Below are 25,440 nucleotides of genomic sequence, written 5' to 3' on the forward strand. Positions count from 1 at the left end.
CTCCAGCAACCCTCACTTTGTTTCCTGAGATTAAGAATTCCTCATATCAGTGAGGTCATATGATACATGTCTTTCTCTGATTGACTTATTTCACTCAGCATAACACCCTCCAGTTCCATCCACGTCGTTGCAAATGGCAAGATCTCATTCCTTTTGATGGCTGCATAATATTCCATTGGGTATATATACCACCTCTTCTTTATCCATTCATCTGTCGATGGACATCTTGGCTCTTTCCACAGTTTGGCTATAGTGGACATTGCTGCTATAAACATTGGGGTGCACGTACCCCTTCGGATCCCTACATTTGTATCTTTGTGGTATATACCCAGTAGTGCAATTGCTGGATCGTATGGTAGCTCTATTTTCAACTGTTTGAGGAACCTCCATACTGTTTTACAGAGGAACGACAATTTTTATCTAAATTTGACCAATGAAGAAACTGAGACTAAGTTCACACAGGAAGTAGCAGAGACAGGATTTAAAACCACGTATTCTGCTAACAAAAATGATAAGAAATCATCAGTGTTTGCAAATTCACATCCTGATATTTTCAATGAAAGTTTTAATTAGGATATTATTTGATGCTGAATAATTTTTTTCAGAGGCATAATTGTTTGTCATATAGTCAAAGAGAGAATAAAAGGAACAAAGCAATACAGCCAGAATTTAATTTGTTTGATTAAATTAATTTTGTGAAAATGCATTTAAAGTAATCCTGCATGATTTTTATTCTCCGAGGTGTCTATTGCCGTCTCAAATGCCCTAAAAAGTTGTTGTATTAAGATGTAAAGCACATTATACATACATATTGCTTGTAACACATTGAAAGATGTGGGAACTGGGTATTTTAGGTTTCCTAAAATCACATGCACCATTTTATCAAGACATCAAAGTTATGTGTGAACAGAATTTAACACATTTTATACCAAGATGGATTATTTAGCAATATAGTAATTCACTGATTCAAAGAGTGCTTTATGAGAGACATTAGCATTTTATCCATGTGGGTTTTAAACTTTTTTTATTAAGTTTGTTTACATTAAATCATCTTCAGTGGGTTTTTCTTTTTGTCTTTGGGTTATCATTTCCTAATAACATTTACTTACTTTTCTGTTTACTATTTTCCTAAGTTTTTTTTAATATGTATATTGCAAAGTTTACATTGCTGATGTGCCACTTGATCTAAACCTTAACCTCATCAGGGGAAATGTAATGTAGTTTTTCCTTTCAGATATTTGCTGCACCATCATTTGATGACAAGATCCTGGAAGTTGTTGCAATATTTGATAGCATGCAAATGGCAGTTTCAAGGGTCATTAAACTGCAGCATCATCGAATAGCCCAGGTTTGTTTTCTCTGATCAAACCTGACCTCACGACTTGGGCCACTGGGGAAGCTATTCCAAAGGACTCCTATGCTGTCTATTCATCTAAAAATGTTAACTTTCGGGGCGCCTGGGTGGCTCAGTCAGTTAAGCGACTGCCTTCGGCTCGGCTCATGATCCCAGAGTCCTGGGATCGAGCCCCGCATCGGGCTCCCTGTTCAGCGGGGAACCTGCTTCTCCCTCTCCCTCTGCCTGCCGCTCTGCCTACTTGTGCTCTCTCTCTATCTCTCTGTCAAATAAATAAATAAAATCTTTAAAAAAAAAATGTTAACTTTCTTGTCATGTCAGTTGTTACTGTGTCATGACAAGTGGAAAAAGATGCATTCCATTCCACCGAATGCACTAAAAGTCAGGCTTGAACGCAGATTGTCAGTTTCTCGGGACGATTTGTTCTCTAAAATGACTTGTTTTATTTCAGTGCCGTACAGTAAAAATCACTATATTTGGCGATGAGGGAGTCCCAGTGCAGGTGGATGGTGAAGCATGGGTTCAGCCTCCAGGAATTATCAAAATTGTGCACAAAAACAGAGCTCAGATGCTAACAAGGGACAGGGTATGTAAAAAAAAAAAAAATCTTCTAGATTTTTATCAAGCCTTTTAAAAACATTAAACTATTGTGGGGGCACCTGGGTGGCTCGGTCGGTTAAGTGTCTAACTCTTGATCTCAGCTCAGGTGTTTTTCTCAGAGTGGTGAGTTCAAGCCCTGCTGGGGGTGGAGCCTACTTTAAAAAAAAATTCATTTGTTATGAAAAATAGAAACCAAGGAAAGATATTTAAATTGTCTCTTAAATCTGACATTTAGGTCCTTGTGGTTTTAAATATGAACAAGTATTTAGTTTTTTAAAAAGTTAATAGACTACGGGCACCTGGGTGGCTCACTCGGTTAAGTGCCAACTCTTTGATTTCTGCTCAGGTCATGATCTCAAGGTTGTGAGATCCGAGGCCTGCATAGGGGTCCACACGGAGCATGGAGCCTGCTTGGGATTCTCTCTCTTTCTCTACCTCTCCCCCTTCCCCTACCCTGGCTCATAGTGCGCCCATCTCTCTAAAAAGAAAAAAAAAACTTAATAGACTATATTTTTATTATTTTTTTATGTTTACAGAGAAATTGAGTAGAAAATACAGAGAATTCTAATTCTATTTCCACATACCTCCATACCTCACTGACATACAGTCCCTTATTATTAACATCTTGTATTACTGTGGTACATTTATTATAGTTGATGAGCCAATATTGATAATTATTAATTAAAGGTCGTAGTTTACTCTTCATGTTGTACATTTTATGTTTTTTTAGAAATATCTAATCACTTATATCCACCATTATAGCATCATACAGGATAGTTTCACTACCGTAAAAGTTCCTTGTGCTCCATCTATCCATCACTCCCTCTCTTACCTCAACCCCTGTCTCCATAGTTTTGCCTTTTCCAGAATATGTTTTAATTAAGGTCACACTTACAACAAACAAGACTGCCAATACCCATCTTGTCTATGATGCATTTAAAGTACAGATTGAAGCTGTCTTTTTAAAAACTTTTCAGTGATTCACTCCTCATCACTGATTACATTACTTACGTGTTATGATAACACTGGAAAACTTTAAAATAGCTTTTTTGTATCTTATGATTTCTTTAATGAAGCTTCAGATTAGGAAAAAAGCAATTGTTTCAAAGTCACTCATGTAACATTTAAATGCTCTCTTATGTGGGTCTCAGAGTTCCAAACTAACAATTCCTTGCAATATTGATGTTAAATAGGCTTTTGAAAGCACTCTGAAATCTTGGGAAGATAAACAGAAGTGTGATTCTGGTAAACCAGTTCTTCGAACCCATTTGTACATCCAGCATGCCGTTGACTTGGCAACAGAAGAGGTGTCCCAAATGCAGTTATGCTCCCAGGCTGCAGAGGAGCTCATTACTAGGTATGGTGGCCCTGCTTGCTTTAGGGGAGGAGAACTCTGGTCTTGGCCAATTTTGTTTTTTAGTTTTGATACATAATGTCAGTTGTTTGGGGGTATCTAAAAGAGATGCATTTACTTTCCTTCCTCATTTGTTGCCTCATTTATGCCTCAGTTAAACCCTTTCCAACACACACACACACACACACACACACACACACGCACACACACACACCTGTGTTCTCTGCAGAACAGACCTTGGACTTCCTGAAACACAGTGGAGAGCTTGCCTAACACCCTACCACAGGGTGCTCTTTCTGTTATTGCTTATTTCCCCAGTTCTACACAGTCTTTACACTCTACTACTTGTGTATATGTTACCTTATAATTATTAATTAAATTCTTCTGGAATGTAGAAGGAAATATAAATATTAACCCTGCTCCCAAGGAAATTTGGGTGGGAAAAGTCTGAGAATCAGTTTCCAAAGACATATCCAGAGATTGGGAAACCATATAGGAAATCATTTTAGTAGACAGAAAGGGAAGAGATGAAAACACAAGTTCTGGGAGTGTGAAACAGATAGAAATCACTATGACCAGGAGTAAACTTTGTTGGGGGAAGGGAGGACAACCATGGACAAGTTTCTTATCCCCTCTTCACCTAAATCTTCTCTACCAAATGGAGATAATAAGAGATAACTCTGTAGGTCATTGTGAAGGCTAAATGAGACCCACCATGTAAGAAACTTATTAGCACATCACGTCTGGCATATTTAGTCTTCTGTGAATGGTAGCTATTCCTACCACACCTTCATGTGGTCACTGATAAAAATGTTGGAAAAAGAAAAGAAGGAAAACAATGCTCTTTAAATATTTTTGGAAACCTAGAATGTACTAGATGTTAGAGATGTAAGAGAAAAGATATGAACTCCCTACAGCTGGAGGCCAACATTCAGAATTAGAATAACGTATGATAACTGCAAGATACAGAGAAGCTTAGAAGCAAGGTAAGAGAAAATGAGTAGTTAGCTAAGTACAAGAACTTATCCACAGAGAGATTCATTTTAGGGTACTATAAACAACTTCTGTTTTTTTTTTTTTTGCTTCTTTTCCACCTTTATTGAGGAATAATTGACAAATAAAATCACTTAAATATATGTACAAGGTGTACACATGATAATTTGATATATGTACACGTTGTAAAACAATGACCATAATCAAGCTAATTAACAAATTATGGAAAATAGTATGGAGGTTTTTCAGAGAATTAAAAATAGAACAGCATTTTCTTGAAACCAAAATATACTTTCTGTATTATCTCCCTTGAAATCAAATATACTTCCTAAATTAACTTCCTGTCAACTAACCAAATAACCTTACCAAAAAAAGGGAAGTGAAGGCTGGCCAGACTTGCTTTTGGTCAACCTAATTTGGTTCCCCATATGTGTTTTTTTAAATTTTGCAAAAGATGAAAATCAGGCTCACTCATCTATTTTCAGAATTTATTCATTCAGTAGTCAACAAATAATTCTGAGTCTTTTCTGCATGCCAACCACCATATTAAGCAGTGGGGATGCCAAAATGGCTGGGTTGTGGTCCCTTTCCTTAATTTACTGGAGGATAGCAGAAGGGAAAAGTGTGGCCAGAGTGCTATCACAGGGCTCAGTGGGGTGCTGTGGGTACACGCAGGAGGCCAAGAAAGTAAGGGAGGGCTGCCTGGAAAAGGTGATCTCTCAGCCAAGTCTTGATGGGGGAGTAAGGGAAGGAACATTCTAAACATGGGAAGAAGCCTGGGCAGAGGCCCGGAGGAGTGTGAGTGAATAGTACTTTTAGGGAATCTCAGGGAACTGGGGATGGCATGGTATATGTGAGAGAGTAGGAAATGTGGATGGAGAAGGGAAGAGGGGCCAGGTCCTACCAGGACATTTCTGGAAGCAATGTGTAGCATTGTTTGCAAGACAGCAAAGCAAGGTTAGGGTGAACATTCTTGGACTGGTCCTGATAGGGAACAACCGATTGAGGTAGGAGAGATGGAGAGAAGAAGAGAGACTTAAGATTGATTATTATCTAAAATTGCTGAATGGCCTGAATTAGGAGACAGGACGACCCTCAGGTTCTAGTGAATGGCTGGATGGATTGTGGAACCTTTGATGGAACCATAGGATTCAGGAGGGAAAGTAGGTTTGAGAGGGAAAATGACAGGGTCCGTGTTGGACTTCCAGAATTTAAACTACATTAGAAATATCTAGGAGGAGGGGTGCCTGGGTGGCTCAGTCAGTTAAGCATCCGACTCTCGGTTTCGGTTCACATCATGATTTCAGGGTGGTGAGATAGAGCCCCATATCAGGCTCTGCACTCAGCCAGGAGTCCGCCTCTGCAACCCCCCCCTTCATGCTCACATGCTCTCTCTTTCTCTCAAATAAATAAATACATCTTTAAAAAAAAGAAAGAAATATCTGGGAGGAAATTTTAGTAGGCAATTGGAAATATTGATCTGAAATTGATTTCTTTTCCTCTTTTTGAAAATTAGAATAACATTTACCCACCTCTGTTCTTCTGATAAATAACCCATTCTTCATGATTTCTCAAGGTTATTTGTAGAAATATTGAGATGACATTTGCAAATTCCTTTGTGGCTTGGATATCAATTGTATGATCTTTAAGAATTAAGCTCTCTTCCTTTACTCTTCATTCAACAGTACAGCCCTAGTCTCTTTTCTTGTTTTACCCTTTCTAGTGTGAAGATCATTCTCCTTGTAGATGTCAGAAGCAAAAAAGGATTTGCATAGTTTTGCCTTCTTGCTCATCCACAAATTTTACATCATCTTCTAGCAATTGGTGGAACTTTTCCTCTTTTTTCTTCTTTGGCCTTTAGTGCCCTCCAGGATCCTGTTTGTTCAGGATATTCTTAAATGTTTAGATTCCAGAGGACTGTGGCACAACAGACTTTGGAGCTGATAGACATAGATTCAAATCCTGGCTCTATTACTTACTAGTTTTGTATACTTACCGAATCTCTCCAGCCCTCCCGGTCTTCGTCTATAAAGTGGAGAAAATTAATCACCGTTACCTTTTAAGTTGTGAATATTAAATTAGATAATGTATGTAAAGCACTTAGTGTATAGATGCTAAAGATGGCAATGTTCTTCTCCTACTCTATTTGTTCCTGATTGAAGTTTCAATGAATAAAAGATTAAGTTTCTGCTCTCTACATTTGGGCCCCATCTCACTTGCCAATGATACTTTAAAATGAAGTGTTACTATATTTTGTTCTTCCAAATAGTACCTCACTGTGTTTATCCATGATTCTAAGCCTAACTTTTCCTATAAAGATTTTTGGTTTCTCATTCTTTGTTACAGTGGGGTTTGAATTTTGTAAATCTACCCTTTGTTATTCACAATTGAGTTGAACTCATTTAAAAATATCCCCTAATCTTTTTTTTTGACCTGTCTGATTCTACCATTTCTCACTTCAGAAAAATCAGCGATGCTCAAATTTTTTTTGTTCACCTGCCCCATTTTTGCTTTCAGGATCTGTGATGCAGCCACGATCCATTGTCTCTTGGAGCAAGAACTGGCCCATGCTGTGAATGCATGCTCCCACGCACTGAATAAAGCCAACCCACGCTTCCCAGAGGTGAGGAGCTAATGGTAAATTCTCATTCCACAGACTGTTATGTATTACACATATATTTCAATGCTATAATATGTGCCATGCCCTTTGAAACAGCATTAGACAGTCTGTAGGAGTGCCTGCCAGAAGCTTATGATGAATTAGTGGTCACATTTTCATTTTTCTTTTCCTGCCCTTTTTCCATTCCATTCCATTCCTTTAAAATCTCTTCATTTTTTCCCCATTTCTCTTTCAGTCACTGGTCGCCGTGCCATCTTCCTTGCACTCCTTCTCCTTTAAGCTACCACCATCCCTTCTTGTTCTTGTTTCACCTTCTCTCCTGCACCTTGATGTAGGGCAAACTACATGCCGTGCATTTTATTAGAAATGTTCAATGTCAAAGCTGTGTACAGAAGTTATTCTCACTTCATTTTGTTCTACAAAACTGGTAAAGTGGGTAAACTTTTTAATGTAGATGCTGCAATTTTGTAACATCTATAATTTTTTTAATATAAGTGTTAAAAAAAGAAGGGAAAGGATACAGGTCTCTTGAAATGTGATACATAGTACAAGGCTGTAGCGTAGAGAAAACTGATAGCATTATTTCATTCTTTTAATTATTCAGTGGAAGTTACCTAAATTGATAGATAAGTGCTGCTTCCTCAAGGTGAAAGTCTAAAAAACAGCCTGGTTGGAACTTCTGGGAGTGAAAGTCAGTGGATAGAACTGATTATGATCTGATAATGCCCCATTATCTGATAAGGCATAATTTTCTTTGACTGAACTGTTTTATGGGAACATGTATATGTTGTTGCAAGCATCCACATGTTTGTATGCAGGAGATGTCCTTAAGTGTGTGACTATAGTCAGGGCATGGGTGTGAAATTGTTCAATTATAATAGGAATTGGGGTGGAGTTGTAAAAATATGTGTGATGTGAATTTATGGGAAGAATAAAATGTAAAGTATTTGCTGATGATTGAATCCCAACTTAATACAGAACTACTTGTCTTTGATGTGTTGTTTTTTTTTTCTAGAGTCTTACGAGAGACACTGCCACTGAAATAGCCATCAATGTGAAGGCACTATATAATGAAACAGAATCTTTACTAGTGGGCAGGGTTCCTTTGGTAAGGAAGAGATGCCTGGTAACACAAGAATGATGATCCATGTGTGGGCCTCAGCTTTATTAGGGAGCATGCATTCATTCATCAGATTCTAATGCAGAAGCAGCCTCCTGGCCTCCATCCTTAGGGCTTCCCTTTTACCTGGCTTTTGCCTTCGAGAAAATGCATGGCTATACCGGGGAGATATGGTGCGGGCTAACAGGAGTAGAGGTTTCCCCTCATAGATGCCATCAGGTTTTTATGCAGTACTGTTATCCTCAGTCAGCTTTGAGAGACTTGAGCCTTATGAAGTATAGCAGGCATTCCTCAGGAGCTCATTACTTCCTAATTGCAGAGAGGTAGAGGAAATCATCGGTTTTGTTCCTGAAATTAACATTTGAAATATGATTGGTATGGTTTTTAGATTCGCTTAAAGGGTAGTACTTTCTAGACTCGATGTTTCAAGAACTAAATTCAAGAGCTAGCCCTATCTCTAGATTAACTCAGATTGGTGCTGGAAATGAAGTTTCGGGCAGGCCTGAATTTGACCACAGTCAGTGGACCTCAAGTGCTAGAAGTCCACAGATGTCCTGTTTGGTTTGCCTGGAGTCTGCCTTGTCAGCCTTTTATTCTCACCAGTTTCAAACGTTCTAGAATATTGGGTCTTCTCGCCATCTAGTGTTCGATTGTGGATTATTCACACACGCTGCTATAACTGTGTAAAAAGCCTGATGCATTATGATGCATTAGCTATTTTTTCTTCCTTGTCACGATTCTTCCTTGTCACTGATCCGTGATGATCTTACAACATTCCTCTTGACTCTAATTTTATTTCTTGCTTTGGAAAATAAAGTGGTAGTAAAAGTCATAGTATCTGGCATAGTGGGAAAATGGGAGGTGTGTCACAGTCTAGCTCACAAAGTGACTGTGCTTGGAGTTTCTGTTTCATTGGGATCCGGAAGCGTACCATCCGTGGAGCATCTTTTACTCTGTGAAGAGAAGCTTCAAGGATGAATGACATCCGTGGCTCTTACCCATCTCCAGAGGAAGCTGAAGTACAACTTCCTTGGGGCAGGATGTGGCTGCCTATGCTATGGCCCTGAAGAAAAACTTTTAGGAAGACACATTGATTACCTTTTTTTGATAAAACCAATGGAACATTTTGCCGATTCTTGGCACTTTTGTTATTAACTAGAGTCTTCTTGTTGCTCTTCTAAAATTAGTCCAGTGAAATCCAGTGAGCTGTGGCTTTGGTCCCAATTTTTATGTGAAGGACATGTATTTTTTGTCTTATTTGAAATACAAAAGATAACTCCTGACTGACAACTAGAAGCATAACTTGTTCTGTATTTTAGCTCTCTACGCTGAAAGCACCCATTGAGTGTTAGTTGGTTAGTATTTATCAATTATATTATGTTCATATAGAACAACCCACACAGACTCTTAATCATTTCGATCTACTTCTGTCATTGTCTAAAATGGGTGTATGGTTTAAAATGTATACCACTGAATTTTTTCAAAACCTTTGACCATATTGATGTCAAAATGCAAGTGTCAGTCATATTCGAGATCAACTAAGGCTTACACTTTATTTTGCTTCTAGAATGAATATGCAATACCATTTTATCAATTTTATAAGACGTATATTCTTAGACTCAAAGGAAAGTAGTAAATTTTACATGACAAGGTGGAGAATCTCCATATTTTTATTAACTACTAGAAATGGTAAATACCTTGAATAACCAAGGAGAAAAACAACACCATAATAAATAACAGGAACAATTTCGCTGAACTTTCAGTTCAAAATTCTGCAAACCTGTATATAGATCCTTTACAATCTTAAAGTAATTTATGAAAGGATTGATTTCTCTGGAATAGACCTTAGAAATAATCTGGTCACTTTCTACTATTTATTAAGGAAGAAACTAAGACTCCTACCATCAGTCAGCCTTCCCTTGGTTGCATAGTTAGTAACAAAGCCAGGACCAGAAGGCAGTCGCCTCCCTTCCTGTTCTACATGTAACAGTGTTTATTTCACCTTTACTATTGAATTTCTAAGTGCTTTTTAATAGCTGCCTCAAATGAGTGGATAATAAGTGACCGGTTAAATTCTCCTTAAAGTTTCCAAACCCTCTTCCAGATTTCAAACCATTCAGCATTTTGCTTTTGCCCTGATTTTTACAACAGCTTTTCGTCACAAATTTTTCTGAGGTTCGTGGGGTTTTTTTCCCCCTTAAACTTATTATTTTAATTCTCCAGGAGATTTCTGTGCCAAGCAGTTCTTATGATGTGACATGTTTTTGACCAATTTTTAAAATAGTATTATTTGCTTACATAGCGGCCCATGGAAATCGGAAGGATTTTTGCCACAGAAGTAGAATAGTGAGATTACTTACTAGCAAGCAGGCAGACTGGGTGGATGGACGCATGGATTGGAAGGGAGGGAGAGAGGAAAGAATTTATAAAAAAAAAAAAAGTGAGAAAGGAAGAAAGAAAGAGAAAAGAAAGAGAAAGAAAACCACCAAAAGTGATACTTTTTTTCTGTGACATTATTAAAGTCACACTAGCTCCTTATATTATCTTTGGGAAGTACGGATAAATCTCTCCAGGTGTTTCTTTTTTTTTAAATAAGCTCAATAGAAAATAATCTTTTCTTTTTTTCCTATATTCCTGTATCTTACCAACAACAGTAACCTAGCCTTGCCTAATAAGAGATGAGGATGTTCATTGTCAAAATAAAATGAATTTCTCCTGTTTGAGATTGGTCACTGAGCCTTGTTTCATTTTGTGTTTTAAAATTTGCTGGTGAATAGCAGTTAGAATCCCCGCACGAGGAACGCGTATCTAATGCCTTACATTCTGTGGAGGTGGAGCTGCAGAAGTTAACGGAGATCCCTTGGCTTTATTATATCTTACACCCAAACGAAGATGCGGTATGTGAAATGTGGCCTGTTTCTTTATAAATGCAGACGTTATGACAATCAAATTTGAACAAGAGATATTCAAGGGAGAATGCATTTTGAATACCACTTTCAAATGTGCTGCTCTTGAACAAGCGAGCAAAGGCTTTTCTGTGAACAAAGGTACCTCACGGGAATCAGTACATTTTCAAGGAGTACATAGATTCATGCACTTTAATTTTTAACAAGCCACGGCTTCAACGGTTTGTTGTGCTTATAACCTGTTCCTGTGTTGGCTTTAAGATCGGGGTGAGTTTTTCTTCTCCTAACGTCCTGAGCAAATTCCTTTTCTTGCCCCACTCGAACAGGAGCCCCCCATGGATTGCACCAAGAGAAACAGCAGAAGCACAGTCTTTCGTATCGTGCCAAAATTTAAAAAGGAAAAGGTTCAGAAGCAGAAGACAAGTTCACAGCCTGGTAGGTGATCTGCACTGGAAGGGAAAGTAAAACCCTGTGGAAAAGATGACTCATTAAAGTGATGTCATCTAGGCGGTAAAAATGTTCTGGAATTATTTACTAAACACCATAGAATGGTTAAAATGGTGGATTTTATTTTATGTTCATTTTACCACAATAAAGCAAATCATATCACACCTAAAGTAAGTCCCCCAACCAGTAGGAGTCTTTAGCAACAAAGCACACAAGAAAACGAGGTGGTCGCTGATGTGCTTCTGTTCTGTTCAGCGGACGTCAGTGCGTCTGTTTAGGATGGTCCTGTGTCCTGCGTAACAACAATTCAAGGCATCGGTGGTGTGTAACTTGTTTTTCTCCTTCAAAGTTCAAAATCTAGCTCATTTTGATGAATGGCATGTTGAAACTTCCATTTGCTCCTTTAACTTGCTAAATAATTGATTTTTCCACCTAAAGTTACGCATTGTCTTTCTCCTGTTTCAAGGACTTCCTACACCATTTCAGCTCTTCAGTCGTGACAGCCCCCAGGGACACTTGCATTCTCAAGCGAAGATTAAACTGTCTGTGGTGTTGTTGGTCTGGTTCCCTTTCCCCCTTCCCCTAGGAATTAATTTTAATGCTGCAGTGGTGCTGAGGCACCTTCCAAGTTCTGTGTAGATGGCAATAGGTGCGATCAAATCATTTTATAATCCTTCCAAGTGAGCTGTCTCCTTTTAAAAAGTGATATATGACCTGATTTTTGACAATTGTAGAGCAGCCACTGAAGGGCATTTTAAAACCAAATATAGCAAATAAATAAATTTGAATTAAGCTAATCAATGGCGAATAAATTGTATAAAACACTGATGATACATATTGAAAAGTAACGGTCCAACTCATCTTAGCAGTCCTGACAGTTTCCAGAAGACATGAAGGTGAGCTAACAACACATTTAGTACTATCATTGTCAATAATTATAATTACGAATCGTAACAGAATCAATAAAGGCATCCCTTGAATTCAGCCAGACCTGGAGCCGACGTCTGTGTAATATTCAGAAGCCCATGTCAGATTTTCAATTTTCATCAGCACTTGTAGCTAATTCAGTTAGAACTAGTTTCATATATGGTCTTAAGGAAATCATCAGAGCTTATTTCGATCTTGGACTATTTAGATTGTGTAGTTTGGGCGGCTTGGAGAGGAAATGGAGCTAAAGCTGAAGGTACGGGTGCACAGCAGTGAACGTCCCTGCATAGTCAGATCTCTGTGTTGATTGAGAGTCTGTAACCTGCATGGGGGAAAAAGCGAAATTGGAGTTTTGTCAAAACAACACCTTTAACCTTTCCCTTTGCTAGCACTGCCGCTGTACTCTGTTTTGCATCTTCTTTGGCCAACCTTTGCTTTGTAATGCATTGAGCATGTAGAAATTAAGGGGGTTTTGCTCTTAACTTTGGTAGTTCAAAAATGGGGCACAGAGGAAGTTGCTGCTTGGCTGGATCTGCTCAATTTGGGAGAGTACAAAGAAATCTTCATCCGTCATGACATCAGAGGGGCTGAACTTTTGCATCTGGAAAGGCGAGATCTTAAGGTATTTCCTTTGTGCTACTCTTCTGCTTTTTAAAATTTCCCAGCAAAACAGAATCCTTTCTCCTGCACCTCTTTTGTTACATGCTTATAGCTTGGCTTCCGTCCTGCAAACATGCAGTGATCTAATATGCATTGTCCTGTGGTCGGAGTTCCTTGTATGCTTTTTAAACAAGAATGTCAGCAATATTGTCCTATGAAGTATCATTCTCTGATTATTATGGCTAAAGCTTAGCATGAAGTTAGTAATTTTTTTTCTCTGCATCCATCGGTATGGCTGTCCCTGTGCTAATACTTCCAAATAGCTCATGTTTCCATCGGCTCATTTGATTGGATCAGCATGAAAGGGGATCACTGTTGCTGAAAATGACTAAAAAAATCTAATAAAAGGTTAACAACTAAAAATTGATTCAAAATACCAATAACAAAGTTTTCCTAATATGTGGAACTAGATTAAAAACTTACAGCAGTGGCAACTGAGGGTCCTATGATTTTGTTGTGTTTCTGACTGCCCTTTCAGAGCTCACGTGAACAACTAGACCTCTCCGTGACTTACTGTTATGATTGTATTATTCTCAAAAAATTTATTATTTTCTTTAGTAAATGAAGTAAAAATTATGCTTCGCTTTTGCTAGAATGCAGCTTAGAGCCTATTTGGCATTTATTTCAGAGAAAGAAAATCATTAATTCATGGTCTGAAGCAATTCCCTTTTATTTTGGGGGGTGGAGACTCAACATGGCCAAAGTAGACTATTCTATCCCAAGGTTACAAGTATGATTTTGTCATGTTGGATTTTCTTACCAAACACCGCCATTTTAAAATTCCAAGATTGAGTAATGAGCAAGTGACAAAGCCTTTAACATATGTTGGAGTGATCTCTTTCCTGTAGACCAAGTTCTGAATTGCACAGAATTATGATACAGTGAATTCCTAACAAATTCATGAACTGTTGTGCCTTTATCTACAAATGTGTTGGCAGAGATCTTTGGACAATTAGTGAGTAATATATAGGATTTTATAAAGCAGAGTCATACAGTTTTGGCACATTAAAAGTGGACACCACATCTACCTAAATATTTTTAACCAGGATAATAAAATAATAGATTAATTAATTACCGCAGTTGAGAGTCCTAAATCTGGAAAATAGCAAAATATACAGGGCTAGAGTTCCTAGAGTAAAGGTTGACTTCAAAACTTGGAATGAGTGCACGAAAAAATAAATGTAGGGGATCATTATATCCAACATATTTATGTAGCTTCTTATATCCTTGGCAGGCAGCAATATTTATTGAATAGCTACTGATAGATATATTATTGCCAGCCTCTCTAGGAGCTTACATTTCACTTGCCATGAATAAGCATAAATTCAAGAAAAGACTGAACGTGTGTGTATATATAATTATATATGTATATGTTATATATGTACATGCAACCATAAACATACAAATACATACACACACATACACAATGAGTAAAGCAAATATCTGCAGAATGGAAAAACAAAGCTCATACACATAGGAGAGTTAGAGTGATAGGACTTGGCTGGAAGAAAGAGTATGAGTAAAAAGGAAATGGTTAAGAATTATTTTCGTAAACTTTCTCTTTAGCTTTATCATGGGACTTTTTGTTCTCCTTTGTTTTTATTTTTAATGCATATTACATCCTTTCCCTTAAAACTTTTCTTTCAGAAATTTGCATTGACATCGTCCTTTTTAACTTTTTTCGTTCTAAAATGGGGCATGGGGGAATGAAAAAAAGGAAGATAATTTTTCGGAAAGAGCCTGCTATAGAACAAAGCCATGAAGGTAGTAAAAGAGCTCCCCTGGATCTCTGGTTGTAGCTATAAGAGGGAGCAGGCTCTTCAGAATCAAGTCTTTAAGTGTTGCTAAAGGATCACCTATTCCCTGGGTAACCCTGTCCACTCCCATTGCTGCAAATACGGTCCGTAAAGATGTCCGTGGTTCACAGGTTTGTACCTCCAGCCCTGACCTCATTTGGGAGCTTTAGGATTTTATTACCAATGCTACTTGATAGTTGCCTATCACACAGGGGGAGTCAGTCTTAACATGTCAACACCCAAACCTCTGTTCTGGGGATATCTTCGTAAAATCAACCTTCTCTCCTTCCAGGCACTCAAGCCAGAGAAGCCCACGGTCATACTCAGCGCCTTCCTCTCCCTTATCCTGGTCCCCTAACTCATTAAGCCCATCACTGAGCCAGGTTTCTAAACTCCATCCATTTCTCTTTCTGCTTTCCACACTCCTACTGGGTGCTAGGGCACCGCTCGCCCGTGTGAGACCAGAGTTCCTAACTGGCCTTTCCGCTGCTACCCTTGCTCTCTCTAGCCCATTACCCACATGGCAACCAGAGTGATCTCTTAACATCAGATAGATCACTTTTCAGTTACTTCCCACTTTACTGGAATAAAGACTCGCATTTTGGGGAGGTCTTCAAGATTCTGCCCATTTATGGAACCTGCTGTGGAATCACTGGCCCCTCGCTGGGCTGTACCCCATCCACCCTGGCCATAGTCCATTTGCTTAAAAATACGAGACTTTTCCTCACCTTTAGAGGTGCACCTTCCTACGGTATATATTTCCCACTACCCGGCACCTGGCCTACTCCTGCTCAGATCTTGGCTCAGGTGTTACTTTCTTATCAGCAAGACAACTCGAGATAGCAATGTGACAGTGTTAAGGTGAGAAAGGAAAAATATTTCTGAGGTGCTTTAGGAAATAAATAAACTGACTGCATTATTCTCCTTCCAGGAAGACCATAGGCAAATGTGAGGGGCACCAAAGACAATGGCAAAGACGCAATGGTTTTGTTTGTGTAGTTGGGTTTTTTTTTTTTTTTTCATTTGGAAAGTTGCATATGCATGGCTAGTAAGATAACAGAGTATCTACAAAGCATGTCTCTGCAAAATTAGACCTGGCCATCCAAAGAAAGAAAAGGCCCATAATAAAGAATATGATAAAGATAAATTAAGAAAGATATAACAGATGTCATGGCATAACTTTATCACAGCCTAACTCCTAGAAGACATGAAGGTATTGAACTCAAGATAGAGAAAATATAGCTAGAAGTTAGTGTAATTCTGTGGAAAATATTCATCTCATTACACCAAAATGGTAATTCTGAGTAGAGTCTGCTTCTCCTGAAGAAGTTTTTATTCTTGAAAATATAACGTGCATATGGCCTGAAATAAAATATTTAATATTAACTGTGTTTCTTAATCAGATAATTATGTTATCACAAAGCAGAAAGAATATTAAAATATCCCACTCAAATCAAAGAATCTAAATGCAACTGTAAATGCATTTATATTTCAGAGTTCGGTAGCAGGCGCGGGCTATCTTTCTTTAGGATTTGGCCTTGCTTTTAAGTTTGCTATGTCAGCATACACTCAGGAAATATATAGTTGCCTTAAAACTGGTTATGAATAGCCTGGTGTCCTATGAGCAAATATTTTTCAGAGTCTGTTGCATATTGTAAAAATGTGACCCAGAAATTATTTCAAGCTTGACGAGAGCACTTGCTGTAGAAAGAGTATTTTCCAGAAAGATTCAAAATTGTCAGTAGAAAAAAAGAATTGTCCGTATCATCGCTGCTATAGAATTTAAAGAGCCCGTAAAGTATATGGAAGAGAGAGCACGGGTGTGAGAGTGTGCTTACAGTCGTCTGATCTATTTCACTTAAAGCTTAAAAATAAATAATGCTCTTAGCTTATGAAATAGAATGGATATTTGGAATCTTTATCATCTCAGACACATAGTTTTATGGTACCTTATAATCCTGTTTTCAAGGCTGCTTTGGAAGCCATTTTTTTGCTAATTTTCAGATATTCCAAGCCCTCTCTTTTTTATACAGAATTGGTTTGACTTCACGTATTAGCCAATTGATTATGCCCATTACACGTAGAGAAACTATAGGGTTCAGAGGCCTTCACCCTTTCTTTTAGTTTTTCAGGTAGTGAATGTCATGGCTTTCTTGTATGCATCTCCTTCATTCCTGCAACAAGGATTTATTTGCCGAGTGCCTGATGTGCGCTCTACAGTCTGGAATCCTCCTCCATGCTGAAAGCTAAATATTGAATTCTTGGCCCTTTAAAGGAAGATGGTCCCATAAGAAACAAGGAGGGTTCTGTGGAAAAGCATCAACCCACAGATAGCTAGGTTGAAATAATTTTTTATACTTCTGCCTTACAAAGTAGAACGAATATTTAAACAGTCCGCTCAAATTGAAAGCTCTAAATATAACCAGAAATGCATTGACATTTTTAGCTGGTGGCCACTGATCTCTGTCATTAGGATTAGGCTTTACTTTTAAGTTTACTATTTTAGGAAGGAAGTGCCTTCAGACTACTTGCGGCTGCCCTGATGTCTCCTTGTCACTTTTCTTGGAGATCCCAAAAGGACTTGTGTTTTAAAAAAGAAGAAGCAGAAGTAAAAAGGAGGTTTTGACTCTTGAAGAACCGCCATTGTGTATAATTTCTGAGAATGTTACATTTAAGAGTTTGTATAGGATGTTTTTTTTTTTTTTTTTTACTGGTTGGTAATGTCTCAGTAGCAGGTTAGTTTCGCTTTATAAACTGATTTTCATAGCTTATACTTCCTAAGTCATTGAATAGAAACTAAACTAAGCGAACTGAATGCTAATTATACTATTTGCTAGTGAAATATTTAATCCCCAGTTTTCTCTTGTCAATAAACTTCTTTCTTTTCCTTCTCCTTCCCCCCCCCCACCTTTTCTTCTTTTTCTTTTCTTTTCTTTTTTTTCTTTCTTTTTTTTTAGGACCTGGGGATAACGAAAGTGGGTCATATGAAGCGAATTCTCCAGGGAATTAAAGAGCTTGGAAGGAGCACTCCCCAGTCTGAGGTGTAATCATGCTGGTGCTATTCCTTGGAAGGGAAGTAATTGCTACTTAATCAAAGCTCTTAGAAGCAATTGTCTGTTTCTGTCCTTTTCTGCCTAGAAAAGCAAGCACCAGGGAAGCACCTCTATGGCTTGATATTTTGCTGTGGGTGAAAATTTTCATTTGAGGTATTAGAAAATATTTTTGTGCCAAATAATACATTCCACAAAGCCATTTTCTTATTGTGCAAACTTGACGTGTTCAAATATGCTCATATTAGTAAGAAGGTAGGAAGAATCCGAGACAATTGCATTGTCTGAAAGGTGGAAACGTTTACTTACGTTTGACTTTCCTTAAACCTGGTCAGATGGAATGTTCTTACTACGTGACTGCATAACAATATGTGGCTAAAACTTCTTAGGTTTCATTATTGGAGGCATTGGCTTCTTCCTTAAAATCATTGGTTAGGAGACTAAGATATAAATTAGGTTGTGTTTTGAATGTTAGATTGGGTGTCACCTCAGATTCCTAGCATTCAGTGGTCATAGAAAATGGTTGAAACCCCTCAAATATTATGAATGAATGCAAATCTTAATGCACGACATTCCTGCCTGAATGGTCTTTCTTTTTCTTGCATGTCACATGTAATCTCGTAAAACTTAGCTTTCATGTCAGTTTTAATGGAATTTAATTTATTACTACCGAAGTACCCTTTTGTTGGTTCAAGGCACTTGTCTGTTCTTTGATGTGGGATTTTGGATAGATGCTGTATCTAAGAATTTGTGACCAGGTGTCTGTGCCATAATCAACAAATGATACACATTTTATGCAAGTCAATTTGATGTCACTCTATATCATCAACAGTAGACATGCACATGAAGAAAATCTCTGGATATTTTTATAAAATTACATGTTCTGTTGCCGAACAAAACTTATTATAGCTTCCCAAACCAAAATTCCCACATTTTGTGGGGGTTTTTTTGCTTTAATTTAGTGTTTATTTAATACTCTGTTAGCATTTATAATATAGTGGGCTGTTGACATCCAGGAGTTTCCCCAAGGTCTCAACTGGGATTTGTATACTGATTGGTCACCCAGACTTACCCACTAGCTGGAGTGACTACTGACACAACTCAACAAGAAATTTAAATTTTTAAATTTTTTCTTAAGGGCTTTATATTATTATTATTATTATTATTATTATCTCACTTAATTCTTATATCAGGTAGATATTATTTTCCTTTTTCTAAACCACTATACTTCAGTGTAAGCTTATGAGGAGTCAACATTACAATTACCAAATCTTTGAAAGCCAAAGGCACGTGTCAAAAAGTCACAAAAATATCCTTAAACAATATTTCTTTAGACATATGTACCAAAAATTAATTATAATATTTAAAAATCTATTATATAAGAGAAGAAAACAGGGTATTGACCCAGTGGTGACAATTTTCATGAAGTAGCCTTCTAAGTAGGTGCTCAATAGATACACATACACACACATATGCATATACATGTACATTCACACTTACATATGCATAATCTTGAAATATTGATATTTTCTAGACAATTATTTGCCAAATGCTTAATGAGAAATATTAGTGGGAAAGCATTTAAAATGGACATTGTCAGACATATAATTTAATTATAGCAAAGGAGTTTAAATATTTGACACTTTATTCTTATTCATAAATTGGGTATTTAACTACTAAGAAAAAAAATCACAAAATTTGGATATCTTAAAAATAAATGAGCCTGATCAGTTCCTGACCAAATATGTCTGACTATATATTTTACCTGTTTAAGTTGTGAATAAATAGAAATTTTCCAAAGGGAATTATATCAAGTAGCGTGAAAGAGTCAAAAGCTACTCACTTTATATTGGAATGTTATCTACACTTTATGAAATCAAAGGGCTTCTTTTCCAGTCCCTTTATAGCCCCCATCTGCCCATCCCCTGCAAGGGGTCCTGCTTTTCCAGGCATTTCCCTGTAGAATTAAAAGACAGATGCCAGCCTCTCTTTGGAACTCAGCTATGAGATCACAGATCCCTGACCAGCTCGGCCAAAAAAAGAAAGGTAGGGGCAAAGAGGCAAGGAACTCTAGAGAAGAAGTAGCTAATATAAAAATCTTTATTGATTTCCATTCGCCCAAAATACCCCTTTGCCACTAGAAAAGATCTAAGGTATTACATGTTCAGAATTTGAGTAAGATGTAAATGATTAAATTTTTTGTTTGATGTTGGTCTTTTTACTCCTAGGTAATAACTTTTATCTATGTTGTAACACCTCCATTAATGGACTCTTTGGTTAACTAGCATTTTCTTGCAGATGGCTTTTGGATGAGGGAAATCCTTTAAAATGACAATTTTGCTCTCTTTTTTGTTGTTAAATAAGAGCGATTTTTCCTGTATGCTTTGTCTGTGCGTGGCTGGTGTGGACCCAGGTGACCTTACTCACGTCTGTTTGCCAAGATGGCGTCCTCAGAGCCTCCTCAGGCTCCTGTCAGCGTCACAGAGGAGCAGCTTCTTAGAGTTGATGGGGCCACGAATAAAAAGTAGGAAGAGCTGCTCTCTGGAATCTGATCGCAGCTCAGGGGAGTGCAGATGGGGCCTTTGTACCTTGATCCATTCCTAAACTGAGGTGAGAAGCTTAAACCTGCTCCGGATTGCCCGCTTTAATTGCACCGTCCTGCCGCTAGGCTCTCCCACGCCTGGATAATTTGGGAGGGTGAAGGGGAATCAGAGCCCAGCCGACATCCATTCCCCTACAGTCTTACTCTTCTGAGGAAGAATTTGCTTTATATATATATTTTTTTTAAGATTTTTTTAAAAAGATTTTACTTATTCATTTGACAGAGAGAGACACAGCAAGAGAGGGAACACAAGCAGGGGGAGCGGGAGAGGGAGAAGCAGGCTTCCCGCGGAGCAGGGAGCCCAGATGCAGGGCTCGATCCCAGGACCCTGGGATCACGACCTGAGCCGAAGGCAGACGCTTCACGACTGAGCCACCCAGGCGCTCTTAACATTTTATTTTTCAGTAATGTCCACACCCGACGTGGGGCTTGAATTCACAACCCCAAGACCAGGAGTCCCATGCTCTGCTAACTGAGCTAGCCAGGTGCCCCAGAACTTGCATTTCAAGGAGGAAAGGGACAGGGTCAGACCTAAGTAAAATTTTAAAGTATTCCATTTTTCCCTTCAGTGTTATTCCACCTCCCTTTGTGAGTTCCCTTCCCACCTCCTGGCTTCCCATCTCCCACATGCCCAATACTGTGATGGTTGCTCAGATCCTCACTGCCATGTGTGACCCTTTCTTCAGCAACTCTCCCACCGCAAAAGGACTCCTTTCACCTCTCCCTACTTAAGTGCCCATTATGGGTCATCTAAGCAAAGTGTTAGGAAGAAAACAATTTAAAGAAACTAATTTGAGGGGCTCCTGGGTGGCTCAGTCATTGGGCCTCTGCCTTCAGCTTGGGTCGTGATCCTGGGATTCTGGGATCGAGCCACACATCAGCCTCCCTGCTTGGCAGGAGACCGGCTTCTCCCTCTCCCTCTCCCCCTGCTTGTGTTCCCTCTCTCGCTGTGTCCCTCTCTGTCAAATAAATAAAATCTTTTTAAAAAAAACTAATTTTACAGTTTGCATTGTATAAAAGGAAACCTGCTAATCTAAATAAACTGGTGAGTTAGATACTTTGGGGACTGTGATATAGATTGCTCTGGCTGAGAAGATATGACCTGTGAATGTCTAGACCCATGCTGTCCAGTATTGTAGGGACTAGCCACATGTGGCTATTTAAATTTACATTGATCTAATTAGAAAGTTTCTCAAGTGCACTAGCCACATTCCAAGTGCTCAGTAACTATAGTAGATGGTACAGATGTTGAACATTTCCATCAATGCAAAAATTCTACTGGACAGCACTGGTCTAGATCATCGCTTCTCAAATGTGGTCCACGGACCAGCAGCATCTGTACCACCTGGGAGCTTATAGAAATGTGGAATCTCAGGTCCACTCCAAACCTACCAAATTTCTATCTTCCTTTTAAACAAGATTTGTCAGTGATCAGTACTGGCCTAGTCACTTTTCATCCCTCCCAGCTATTAGGGATTCAAGTTCTTCAAAAAGCCCTCGGAATATTCCCTTATTCCCCAACCCACTACTTCCTAGAAATCCCAGAAATGAGCTTTAACTCACTCATCATCCTCACTGAGTTTTCTTCTCAATGCTTATTCCTGATTCTGGTTCTAGATAAACCCTGCCTACTCAGGGGTTATATTTTGGTAGCTAAGATAAAACAGGAGATTGGCTGACCAACATAGCTGGCCTTTCTCCAGCTCCCCACCTCACATCTAAGTCACTAACAATCCACATTTGCTCAGTTTCTTGCTCACATGGCATTCTTATTTGTTCACAACTTAAGTCACAGGAAACATTTCAGAAGACTATGTACTGAGATAAGTTAAGACGGGGTCAGTCTCCTACAACTGTACATTTCACTTTCTCTTATCACTAGATTATCTTGTTGACATAGTTCATGCCTGAGGATACAAACAGCACACGCACATGAAATGAATCGCTAGGCATGGGAAAAAAAAGAAAGAAGCAAAATGACTCCAAGTAAACTGAATGTGTCACCCCAAAGAAGGCATGTTTTGCTGGACTTCGTTTTTCTTATTATGCCAACTTATCTTGATTTTTCAGAGACTTAATAATTGCTTAAAGTAGTGCCTGCAAAGTATCATAGTTTTGATCCTTAAAATACAAATTATTTAATTCTATAATATGATCTTTCCCAATGATTTATTGTCAATACTTAATCATTTTTACATACTGATATCATTTACCAGACATTACTGCCTAGAGATTCTTTAGCTAATTTTAAGGAATAAAGAGGGCACTATTTTAGTCCTAAGAGAAGTTATTTTTAACAGGATTTGAGAAAGAAAATATTCATGCAAAGCTATGACTTAGAAAATTACAGTGGAAACCTCTATACACATCATTTTTGAAGTAAATTATCTATTTAGTCCAACACAATGGACTTTCATGTTATACAGATGCAAATTCTTCAAGGGTATAGTTTTTCACTAAGCTCCATAAACATTACATCTCTCAGCCTGACGTTTAGGATCTCCCCTGCCCTCTCCCCACAGAATGAACTCATCCTGCATTTTTCAGATTCAAGTTGGGTAAAACAATGGGTTCAGAGTTTGATAATAATACAAGTGGCAGTTTTAAAACACCAAGTTTTTAAAATCAGTTGGAAAGAGTGAACAGTGAAGATTCTTCAAATACTAACTATTGGTCAATGGAATAACCTTCCTGGCGGTTCTCATGGTGCTTGGCAGCCATGCGTCTCCCTCTTTGGCTTGCCCTTGCCGAGAGCCATGGGGCCTGGGACTTGTTTGTCTCTGCTAGGCATCTCCCCTTGACTTTTGTGCAGTGATCTCTGTGTCAGATGGTAATATGATGCCTTTGCAGTAGGATGCCTTCCTAAAGAAACAACCAAAACTTTAAAAAGGCAATGATTATTAGTTTTTTAAAACCCAAAGCATTCTTTACCTTTATTATTGCTTCTTCTTACTAATGTCTCCAAATTTCGTTTAGAGACATGTCTGTTAGCAGAAAAACTATGAAGGTTTATCATTACAGAGAACAGAGAGATAAAAGACAGCTGGACTGTACCTATTTGTATACTTCTTTCCATTATTTTCAGGAAAATAAGTTTAACAGTAACTGAAACTGCACTAAACTCAGTAACAATGTTTAAGATAAAAACCTATATTACTACTGTAGATGAACAGACTGATTCCCCTTATGTAACTAAGATATTCTATTTACACATATTTATATCTTCTCTCAATTTTTGATGCACATCCAAGCTTAAGTTGGAAAAACAGAAACCAAGCCACTACTTAAAAGCTAGAAAAGTTCACATAAAACATTTCATTTTAGCTACAAGTTATTCATTGCATAGGACTTTATAAATAGTCTGGGTATTTCATAGGAACTGCATTTCAAGAGTAAATTTACCATAACTAAAAGAACATAGGGATACTTTTAAAATGCATTAAGATAAGTTCCATATTCAGTTGATGATGCCGTTGAAGTAGGATAATGCAGTTACATAAACAAGCTGAAGAGAAAAAAGAATATATTTTGTGGTCCTTACTGTTTGCACTATTGTTTACCACAGCTTAGCCATATCTATTTGTATATTCTAAGTATTAAGCTGATATGTAGCTAAGATTTCTTACAGTTCTGGTAACTGGTAACTAGTGCTGTGAAAGATTTTGGTATTGTAACCGTCCCAGTTTTGTGAGTTATATATTGTATATTGAAGATGACTAATAAATTGGAGTAATATATTTATCTAGAGCTGGGGAAATATGATAATTATTTTCAGATCTTCAAGTAAGTTGTATGGAATTTGTTTCTTCCTCTCAAGTGAGATAAAAGTCTCACTTTTATGTTAAAATGTCTATTTATACAACAGGTTTCTCCTTTTACTGGTTTTATTAATTTTCATATTAAAATTTTTCTTATCTTTTGATACCAAAATAATTATCATGCTGGTTATTCAAACTGCCAAGATGTATTTTAGTTTGCAGGAATTTTGGCAGACAAAATATTTAATAACAAACCAGCTTTGTATATTTTATGGCTTCGGGGGCAAGAATTTTACCTTTGAATCTCTATGCGAGGCAGTGCTGATATTAACAAAGTCAATGATAAGACAGTATTACTTGTGATCATCAGTAGAAGGTTTTCTCAAGTTGTATAAATCAGTGCATTTATTTATTATGTTGTGAAATTTAATCTTTATACAAAATGCATATTCTAGCTCTTTGTTACTGCTGTTGCTTAGAGTGTAATAGGTCTGTTAATGATTTACTTATGTACTTGAAGTACTCATTTCTGTCAAACAGATGCCCAGTTTTTTTCCTTGTTAAAAAAATGGTATCTTTTTTACCATCATCGATAACTAAATAGTAATAGGGATTTGTTAAAAAGTAACTTGCATATTTAAAATAAATATGGAAAAAGGCATAAAGCCAAAATGAAATTACCAATATTAAGAATTTAATGTAACCAAGGGATTCACTGTGCTGTATTTTCTCAATATATATTTTATCTTCAAGTCAGAACATCTTTTCTATGATAAACTTTGTTTTTCTTGTAAAAGAGATCTTAGCGATTGTATGCCATTATAACACTCAACTGACCACTGAGATTCTTGAACCCAAAAAATATCACCGACTTCTAGGGGCCAGCTGTAGATTCCAGGGCGTGTATTTTTAACGCATGTTTGACTGGCCTACTTTACAAATAGTAACCTTGATGGATAACGCTTTATTTGTTTCTGTCAATTAAGTCAGTGGGATTTTAATCGAGTTTTTTTTTTAATTTTTTTATTGTTATGTTAATCACCATATATTACATCATCAGTTTTTGGTGCAGTGTTCCATGATTCATTGTTTGTTCATAACACCCAGTGCTCCATGCAGAACGTGCCCTCCTCAATACCCATCACCAGGATAACCCATCCCCCCCCTCCCCTCTAGAACCCTCAGTTTGTTTTTCAGAGTCCATCATCTCTCATGGTTCGTCTCCCCCTCTGACATACTCCCCTTTTCTTCCT

The 25,440-nt window shown here is 37.8% G+C and overlaps 1 protein-coding gene across 10 annotated transcripts in view; it reads left to right on the forward strand.

Moving 5' to 3' along the window:
* Positions 1 to 25,213, forward strand: part of DGKH (diacylglycerol kinase eta) — a 176,820-nt gene extending 151,607 nt beyond the window's left edge. For 6 of the 10 annotated variants that reach the window (XM_073894495.1, XM_025874825.2, XM_073894494.1 and 3 more), the window contains 9 exons: positions 1,235 to 1,348; positions 1,806 to 1,940; positions 3,148 to 3,311; positions 6,819 to 6,924; positions 7,937 to 8,029; positions 10,819 to 10,938; positions 11,274 to 11,382; positions 12,813 to 12,943; positions 17,735 to 25,213. In XM_073894495.1, the coding sequence (XP_073750596.1) occupies positions 1,235 to 1,348; positions 1,806 to 1,940; positions 3,148 to 3,311; positions 6,819 to 6,924; positions 7,937 to 8,029; positions 10,819 to 10,938; positions 11,274 to 11,382; positions 12,813 to 12,943; positions 17,735 to 17,824 (1,062 nt within the window). In that variant the 3' untranslated portion in view covers positions 17,825 to 25,213. The remainder of the gene's footprint in view (positions 1 to 1,234; positions 1,349 to 1,805; positions 1,941 to 3,147; positions 3,312 to 6,818; positions 6,925 to 7,936; positions 8,030 to 10,818; positions 10,939 to 11,273; positions 11,383 to 12,812; positions 12,944 to 17,734) is intronic. The other 4 variants (XR_012378791.1, XM_073894496.1, XM_073894497.1 and 1 more) reach the window with 4 other exon arrangements.
* Positions 25,214 to 25,440: the final 227 nt, after the last annotated feature.

This window comes from Callorhinus ursinus, unplaced genomic scaffold (genome assembly GCF_003265705.2).
Source record: "Callorhinus ursinus isolate GAN/ISIS: 27379988/994484 unplaced genomic scaffold, GSC_fseal_2.0 scaffold7, whole genome shotgun sequence".
Taxonomy (NCBI): domain Eukaryota; kingdom Metazoa; phylum Chordata; class Mammalia; order Carnivora; family Otariidae; genus Callorhinus; species Callorhinus ursinus.